The following is a 10,321-nucleotide window of genomic DNA, read 5'->3' as shown; positions in this document are numbered from 1 at the left end:
TTATGAACTATATAGAACCAAACAAGTTGTATGTTGGAATGTAATTCCGACACAAAATAATTCCAAAAGCCAATTAGAACCAAACAAGTTGTATGCTTGAATGTAACAAAAGAACCAAACAAGTTGTATGCTCGAATGCACAAATATCAACCGCTGATATGATCCATTTTTCGCCAATATATAAGGATAGCAACAAGAGACTAAACCCCATGAAATAGGGACATCTAACAATACTAAAAGCCAAATATAAACCCCATTTAGCCTATCCACGTAGGACTATTAATTCTAACCAATCATATAGCTTCATCTCTCCACATCACCACCGAATGTTGGATCATCGAATTGGACATTGTTTATGGGCCCAATCATATATTGTTTTCGGCCTGTCTATAAGAAGCTTCGGTTGCGTCTTTAAGCCTTTCTTTCTAATCCTTCGAAACGTTAAGAGGTTATTAATTCGTCGCTTTAACAAACCTCTTAATACCATCAACCCGCGTCGAACATGATCTGAGATTGATGCTCTCCAAGTTGGTCTCTCTGCACCTATAAAAGGTAAGCTCTCTTTCCTTGAACATCATCCTCTCAATCCGTGATAACGCCTAAGTTAATTTTATTCTGTGAATGGCTAACTAATCAATCCTTCTTCTTTAGTGGCTTCTCGCTGCAACACAAGAAACTGCAATGAACGGAGAGTCCTCATCGGTTCGAATCAGCCCTAAGCACGAAGGAGTCGTGGAGATCTCTGATTATGTACCTCTCATTCCTTCTCTCGAGATCTCGGTCATCATGGTCACTCTCTTCTTCTTCTTCTTCTTATGATTTGAATCGGCTTTGAAATTAAACTTTGATATTGGATTATGGATTATGGATTATGGAGTTTTAGTTCGTCTTCGAAATGAAAGTGTATCCTTGATGTCCTGAATATTGCTTGATTGTCTGTAAGGCTTATTGTTTTGTCTATTTAACATAGAAAGTTTAGGTCTTGGATTGTTTGTGTTTAACCACAAGCGCAACATTGTTTTGTGGCTCTGTTTGAGAGAAATTTAGTGTTTGAATCCATATGTGTTTTTGATGCCAAAAATATATTTTTCTGCTCTTTATCTGTGTTTAGATACGTGGCTATATGAGGAGATGGTGTTGAGATGAGGATGATAGCTCTTACTTCACCTTGAAATAATTGATCGACCGTTCAAGACGACCGACTACTCGGTTACTCGGTTGACAGGGAGGCGTTTACTCACTGAAAAATCTCTTCTGAAGTGTTTTCCTTTCCAAGAGTCTGCTCAATTGATTGATGTTTCTTTTTTCACCTTCTCTGCAAAACTTTTTTGGTAGCCAAGAGTCACTTTTTATAAACTTCAGGCTTCTGAACTCTCATTCTAAAAATGGATTTTTGTGTGGTTCTCTCATTCTATGATCTTTTGTTCGTCTGATATGTTCGATTTCAAAAGCAAGTTATTATCTAATTAAAGCATTGTCTTTATAGGAACAGAAGCGATGATGACAAGAGAAGAAAGCTGAGTCCTCTGGAGAGAAACAACACAATAAGTAATTTAGAAGAACAAAGGGAGCTGAAGTTGCAAGACATGTGGACTGTCCGTTGCATTAGTTTTTTTATTTTATTTCCAAGTTCAACGAAGTCAGAGCACTTCAAGTCTTTCATAGATTATGTTTTGTTGCTCTATATTTTCTAAATTTCCACCGCTCAGACATTTGCAAGTTAATAAATTTGCACTTCCACCCAGACTGGCCTTATCCAGTTTACCTTACCGGCTTACACTCCCAACGACTTATAGTTTTTAATTTAATTTCAAATCACTACAAAGTCATATGACTTCAAATCGTCAGCACATCTATTTCTTTAGCTCTATTTGTTAAGAAATAAGCACCACACTTCACTTCAAATCGTCTGCACATCGAAAGCATTATTATCTAAATGAATAATTTATTCCTGCAACACCACACTTCCGATACCATCATTAACATCTCAAACAAGTTACATATGGTTCATTAAATCTACATAATAACAACATTCCACGAGATATATTGAAAACAAAACATTAGGAGTGCAAGAATGACACATAACATTAAGCAAAAAAAAAAGAATGACACATAACATCATGCGTGAACGACAACAAATCACTTTAAAGCTGTGGAGGGATAGTTTATATGTTGCTTCGGTGAAAATGTTAAACTCATCCTCTCTAATGTTATTTTATTCACTCTCATATATGGTTACAAAATTAAAACACATATTCTTCCTTACTTCTCATGCAAGTAAATCAAAACTAAAACTCATCCGGAATAGCAGCCGACTCTTAATAAGCATTATCACAACCACTAATAATTACAAAATATGTTACTATTCACAAAGGTGAGTAAGAAATTTCTGAATGTAAAATATATACCATCCATTTAATTAGAGTAATCACAATGGCACTACTTAATAATTAATATCCATAAATATATTTTTCTTTTATAATTTAATAATTAATAATTAGAGTGAGCACAATGGCATTAGACTTTAGAGTGATCACAAGTTTAACTTCAATCGATTACTTAATAATTAATATCCATAAATATGTTTTACTTTTCTTTTATAATATATGTTTTTATTGCATGTATAAAAACATAACCATCGGTTTGGCTTACTCTTCTTTACTAATAAAGATTTATTTTATCAGTTGATTTTCATCATTCAGATATTAACATCATAATTCTTATTTACACATTTTTTAGGATAATAATTTAATTTAGAAAACATTGTATTATTGTAAAACGTTACGTCACATTTACTATCAAATTATATATAAAGTTAAACAAATTTTAATATATAATATCTATAGGTATATAGGGATAACGCTTAGCATGATCAACTTATTGCACAAGTATATGACAAACTATTGTTCATATTTTTTCTTCGATTTTAAGGCATCCATGTTGTCTAATTTGCTCCAAGCTACAGACTCATCAAGGAGAGTAATGGCATTCTCTTTGATATTGACCATTTCAGCAGCTTCTTTAAAGCTTGCTGTTTCCATCGTATCCCTATATTATGTAATAAAGAGGCTGATGCAGTGGCAAAATCAACTCTCTTATCTCTAAACTTGATATTTCTTTGTGGTGGGTAAACTTGCTTTTATTTTAATGAATCGTAGCTCGGTCAAAACATGTGATTAATTTTAATAATATTCGTTTGGTCTTTATCACATTATTGTTTCATTGTAACAAAAGCAGTCTAGGATCATCGAAAATTAAATGAGATGTGCTAATTTAGAGAATAAGGTAAACATTTTTGTTTCTTATTTTGTATATATGAATAAGTAAATATACAATACATAATAAGTAAACATCTTTATATATATTAAAATAAAAAAAACATTATTGTTTGTCGGAAAATTTTAAGAGGCACACACATAAGAAACGGTTCTTTTAAGTCGACAGATGATGATTTTCCACGATAAAAGTAGATGATGACAAACTTAGTTTACGATAATACTTTTTGTATGTGACTGTATATAAAAGTGAGAGCAACTTAGAAAATTTAACATTCGATTTAGATTAAGTCTACAACTATTTGTTAGATGTTCTTTTGTTATTGTTCAGAAAAAAAAAGATGTTGTTTTGTTAAAAATAATTGAGGTGACATATCGTAAACTTAAACAAAAAATCTATTTTATGATTTTAAGAGATAATTAAATTTATGATTTGTAAAATAGATAGACAAGTTTAACATGATAAATATATAAAAAGTAAATTAATGTTTAGCTAAAAATGAATTAAACATTTTAAATATATTTAAATTATTTGTATATTTGTGTACCCGCCCTACGGGCGGGTTTAACCCTAGTCTTAATAAGAAAGAAAAGTGGGATGAAGAAGACAACAGTTGCAAACTTTTAAAAAATGGTCTTAGTTACAATAGAAATAAACCAGATTCAAAATTAAAGTAAACCAGCTTTAATTTCTATCGATTTAAGTTTGGCTTATTCAAAACCCAGTTTTTTGTTTAAAAGTCTGCCACTTCGTAAATACAAAAATCTGTTACAAATTTATATAAAAAGTCTGCCGCCGAAAACGGCAATTTAAAAAATCTGCCACCAAATGAATACAAAAGTCGATTGAAAATTTAAATCGGGTAAACATATCTATCATAAAAAATTATGTCTATTAATGATAAACATATATGTCTCAAAACTCTGACTACTTCGGAAAAAAACTGATGACTTCAACAAATCGGTTACTACATATGACAGACTAAAATAGATAAATCTATCGACAATCTTAAATCGACCAAACAAATCTGCCAGCTTAAAAACATCGGTCGTAACAGAAAAGTCTGCCACCAAATACATGGCATATATAAATCTTACAACAGTTTAATTTAACAGATTTATATTCTCATAGATTTGTTTTTCGTTAAATAAATCTGCCGTCGGAATTTTTTTAATAATTTCAAATGGCACTTTTGTAATATTGTTTTTTATCATAACTATAGTCAAGGGTATTTTCGACTATAAAATATTTTTGGTAATTTAAAACTTTTAAGAGTTATTCTAATAATTTCTAAACTAATTTAAGTCATTCTAGTAAACTTCCCTATAATAAATACCACCAAGGGCCATACGTTGTTATCCAAAAAGGGCACAGAGGCCAACCAAGAGTTCAAAAAAGTCATGAAATGACCAAATAACAACAATCCCAACTAGGAACAGGTAACTAGTCCAAAAAGGAAAATGAGTGGAGAACCAAAATCAGTGTACCAAACCAGATAAGGAGCCCTAAGCAGAGGGCCCATCAGACTTGGCCGTCGGGTCCGCCTCCGCGGTGGGATCTCCAAGAATCCCAGGTTCATCTTCAAATGTGGGAGGATCTGAACGCTTAAGTTCAGCCTCCACTATCATCACTGTATTATAGTGATCCAGCTCTACCACCGGTTTCAGCTCTCAGTCTGTTGCTTAGACATTCTCTTATCAGTTCCCAGCGAGCCATAATCCGAACACCATTGACCTTCATCACCATCTCCTCGGAAATGGTCTCAACAGCCACCCGCAGATTGACCATCTCCTCTTACAAGTCTTTGATCTTCTCAAGGTAACTTTCTCCGCAGCCGCCATCTGTTCAGCTTCATCATGTGCCTTCACTTTCTGCATGAGATTCCTGGCCTTTCTCTTCTGGGCGATGCACCTATCCTTATCCCCCACCAGCTATCTGGACAGAGCCTCCACTTCCTCAGGTATGGCAGCAGAAACCTCGGTGTTCATTTTCTCACCAAAATAGTACAGCTGAGACATTACCTGCAATGGAAGATGGATCAGAAACTGTAAGAAAACATAGTAACCAAAGGTAACAAAGTTTGAGGTATTTCATACTTGAAGGAGATCGCCTTGGAGAATACAGGTTATATCAGAGAGCTACCTTATAGTAAGATTATCTTATTCAAGGTAAACACCTTGGTGTTCAAGTTAGACATCACTTTAACCTGACCTGTAGAAGAATGAGATAGGGAGATTGATGGAAAGATCTGGTAGCCACACCCGAGCTCTTTGCCTTCTTTCCACCAGAAGTTGGAGGATCAAGCTCACCAACCGCCTCATGCTTGATACCAGCAAAACTTCCCATGGTCAGAGGCAGCACGGCTGGATAACATCTTGTAAGCCACCAAATCTTCAGCTCATGTAGTTCATAACATGTTCCCTAGATATATGTAAAAGTAAAAAAACAATGAAACCAACACAGAAGAGTATAGATGTTTAAAATCCAAAAATTACCCCAAAGATTCCTACCGCCAACGACTCCTTACTCACTAGAAATTTTCATCACTCGAGAGGAATAAGGAGAACCCGATCAACCATTTCTTTATCCGTAGTGGAGGCATGAAGAGAGATGTCTGCAAAAAAATGAAATTAAAAGATTACTACATACAAAACAACATATTTTTACAAGATCCGCAAAGCATACCCTAAACCCACCAGAAAATACCAAAGGGTATAATAGCCAGGAGGATTCATGAAGGCAAATCTCTCAGCCCATTTCTTATCGGAGACATGTCTTTTTCTATCTCCTTTGAGTAACTCCTACATAATGGTATCACCACTCCTAGGATAATGGTAGAACCTTCTTTTGCCTCCGTTAAGAGGATACACATAATAGGAGAAGAGAACTTCATCGATCTCCAAAGCAAGATCCTCGAACTTGCTAAGATTTTGAATAGCTTGAAGATTCCTCCAAGTGTGAGGATTGAGTTGACCATATTATATCTCGAAATACTCGAATATCGTAGCCACCAATGAGGGAATATTATCTTTAAAACCTGACTTAAATAACGCCTCATAACCTATCATCTCATCTACTCCGAAATCAGAATCTTGATTCCCTAGAGAAGGGACCTGAAGGATAGCATCATCCCGAAGAGAATACCTCTTTCTCCATTCCCTAATATCATCTTTCCCAATCACAGAAGGAGGTCCTATCCTACTAGGCATGGTGGATATGGCCATTGGTTTCAGACTCTCAACGTCCGCTGCCAAATCAATCGAGGATTCCAACGAACTGTCAATCTCGAAACACCAGGGCTTAGCTTCCTCTTCGTTCTACCCCTACTACCTATAAAAAGTGGGATACATAATAAGACTAGGGGTATCTTCCATTTCTTACATGGATACTGTAAATAAAAATGAGAGATCTACCGGAAGGAATCGAAAATGGGATTTGAATAGACCCTAGAATTCTAGTACAATAGAACATGAAAATTACCTTGATATGCCGGGTGAGAAAGGGATTTATGATGAAACATAATCGACAATCCGAAAGGGCGAGATCATGAAAAAGAAGAAGAGAGAGAAAAGAAAGACAAATATATAAAGAATAAGAGAAAATAACTATTGCTCTCTTCTCAGATAAGCCACCAAGAAAAAGAAAACAAATCCGGGACATGGATCAAGATTTCAATTTCAAAAATTGACTCTAATGGCAAACAAAGATTTGTGAACCAGAACGATAACATCTTATAAAGGAAGGTAGTACAATCTCCTAAAATGCTTGAAAACAAGCCATGCCCGGAATACATCTACCATGGAGCCCCTCTACAATAGTATTCTCATGCCCCTAGGTCAAGCATTCCTTCTCGTATGACAGGAAGATAAACTCTCCTTGGTGACTCTGACAAATCTACGTGATTGATAAATTCTCTATCCACTATAGCATTCCATGAGTTTATCTACAGGCTCTAGGCACGACTTTTTTCTCATAAGCAGGAATATTTCATATCAACTACAAAACAACGTGCTCACAAGGCCACATCCCACAAAGGCAATGCTCATAAAACGGATTTCATAGATCATTGTAACACAAATTCGGGACCATGAGTCCACCAAGATCATCAGATCATACATGGCCCCGTGCTAACAACTTAAGAGATCCCAATCTCTCCTACCATCATTTGCCTTCGTAACGAAGCATATTCTACCGGATTTCCCTACGGTTCAAGACATGATAATCTGGGAAACCTCTAAGACACGAGGTTCTGCTATACCACCCATAGACCTTATGTGAAGGTATGATTCCGATCGCCCGAAAGGCACATATTATCTCCCGACTTCCTATATGAACTTGGAAGATAAGGGAGAACTGTTGGAGATAATTCATCCAAGAAATCAGTCTTTCTCTTTAGAGTAGGATCCGGTCTTCTTCTCGTGCTTAAACGACTTTCGGCCTCTGAGTTATGTTTTCTTCCTTCCTACGGATAAAATGGAAGAAACAAAAAATTTCCATATCTCAGGATATTTAAAGATAATCTAGATTTCGACTACAATGACCTATATAAAAAAAGGAAAATTATTTTTTTTAAAGCAAAAAAATAATAATTATGTCTCTTTATACTAATATCTATTTTGTGTCATTTTTGCCTATAACACCCTTTAATATTTTTGAAAATAAATTTAATAAATAGTTTTACAAACAAAAAAAATTGAAAAAATAGTAACTTTTGATAAAATACCAATATGAACTTAGTGGTATTTTTTTCAGTTCTAAAAATGTTTAAATCATAAATTTCAGATTATGTTCTAAATCAAATATAAATGACATTCTACGAAGTAGAAAACAAAATCCATTTTTTTCATTGAATCTACAATATTTAGAATACATGATCTACGTAAATAAGAGTATTCTAAAAATATTTAGAATACACATTTCGCGCTTAACCTACCGATCTAAAATCTTTAGAAATCAAAATTTACACATTAATATAAATCTACAACACGTAGAAACCGAATTCTACAGATTTACTATAAATTTAAAACATGTAGAAATCAAAATCTACATATTACTATAATTCTAAAAACCTGTAGAAATCGATTTCTACAAATTAGTTTGTATTCTACGGATAAGAAATCAGTTCCTAAAAATATGGAAACAAGATATTTGGTAATATTCACTTTCATATTTTGATAAAAATCGATTTTTTTATAAAAAAAAAAAAAAAAAAGAAAAAAACAAAAAAATTACAACTTTAAGAGCATTATTGCCATTTTGAAAATAATTAGCCTAATGGGACATAAAGTATATGAGATTAGTCTAAAAGGACATAGTTATCATTTTTTTTTGCTCTAAAAAAAACAATTTTCCAAAAAAAAAAAAAAACTCTTACACCCTAGAAGAGTGGGATCGCTATTATTCACTTTCGACTATATAAGCATGCAACTAGAAGTAGGGTTTCCTACATTGTACTCATGCCCTATTGATAATACAACACTGTTTTGATCTTCTTTTTTTTTTTTTGAAACACACTATCTTTGATCTATTCTTCTTGTTTTATTGTTTTGCTTAGTATCATAAAGAACTCTGCATTATTTTACTCTAACAAGGTGTAAATTTGATTTTGATTTATCTGTCTTTGTAATATCTTTAGACTCTGTAAAATAATTTGAAATAAGAAAATCAGATAACGTTTGTACACTGGCTTTATATATGCAAGTTAATAATTTTTATATATACGTGTATTTTGTATTTATGTTAGATAAACTAAAAATAATTAATGTGAGACGAAACACACAAGATTAGTTACATTTTGAAATTTGCATGATTTTTCTTGTAGCATATATAATCTCGTTTCATATTATTAGTTGTTGTATACACTGGCTATATTTGACATGCATGTTAGTGTTTTCTATATCCACTTATTTGGTCATTTATGTTGACAAAGAGTTACGAGCATATATAAATGCATTAAGAAAACATATTATGTATCATCATCAGAAGTATCACCCTAGGATTGTATGTCACATAAAGCTTCAACCTGAAGTACTTGTAGATACTTAACAGACACAAACACTTGGTAGTGGTCTAAAGCTTATTCTAAGTGAAAACCATTATATTACAACAAGCTTTCGCATATGTGTTGGTCTGCACTTTTCCGTAATTTAACAACTATATATAAACACTTTTATACAAACTCATCCTCCATCTTCAACATTATTTTAGTTTTCCCCGGCTTATTTACGATAATATTCCTTTAGAAGAACCCCTCCATAGAGTTGGACGGCCTCGTCGCAGCTAATAGCCCGTCCTTTAGGAGTCTCAAACCTGTTTGCATGGCCTATATGAGGACGGACACCACCGAAGTATTGAATATGTTCCGTGGGGAGAGAAACAACCGGTTCCTTTGTGGTTGACTCCTTTGAATACTGATAAATGACTCGGCGGCAACTTGTCGTATTAGTTCCCTCTTTTACGGTATAAACTTGTGGACCACCATATTCGTAAGAATTTTGGTTAAAATGGGCAGCAGACTCGTCTCTAGGAACATACAGTACTGGAGGGCTTATTTTCGGGGACCTACCGTACACCTTATCGACCATTTCAAAAGCCCTTTGAGCCATCCTTGTATTCCTATCCTTTTGAGCCATTGCCAGTTGAATATGAAAGAGATGAAAGGTGTTTTGTTTCTATGTTTTACTTCTTTGGATTCAGTTTGATTTGGGAAAGAAAGCTCACGACCTTTATATAGAATTAAAAAGCTTCTCCGTTACTAAAGGAACTTAACATAATCTTTAACAAGAGCTTTCGATTACTTTTTAATGAAATACTAGGATAAGATCGGCGCAGGATAAATTTATATGAAAATTGTTTAAGAAATATCGTATGGAAAATAAAATTTATATTACTGATCGAATAAATATTTTTGGCCCTTAAACAAAAGTTAAAAAAATTTTTTGTTAATTACATAATTTGTTTACTAATGAACTGATCCCATTTTTAAAAATATTTTAGGTCAAAAAAATTATTTATCGCATAAAAACCTAACGTTTAGGCCAAAAAA

At 33.7% G+C, this 10,321-nt stretch overlaps 1 protein-coding gene across 1 annotated transcript; it reads right to left on the bottom strand.

Moving 5' to 3' along the window:
* Positions 1-9,224: 9,224 nt before the first annotated feature.
* LOC106376242 lies at positions 9,225-9,994 on the bottom strand. The gene has a single exon (XM_013816313.3). The coding sequence runs from the start codon at positions 9,906-9,908 to the stop codon at positions 9,495-9,497; it is 414 nt and encodes a 137-aa protein (XP_013671767.1). The 5' UTR covers positions 9,909-9,994; the 3' UTR covers positions 9,225-9,494.
* Positions 9,995-10,321: the final 327 nt, after the last annotated feature.

This window comes from Brassica napus, chromosome A1 (genome assembly GCF_020379485.1).
Source record: "Brassica napus cultivar Da-Ae chromosome A1, Da-Ae, whole genome shotgun sequence".
Taxonomy (NCBI): Eukaryota; Viridiplantae; Streptophyta; class Magnoliopsida; order Brassicales; family Brassicaceae; genus Brassica; species Brassica napus.
This window is presented reverse-complemented; position numbering and strand designations above follow the sequence as displayed.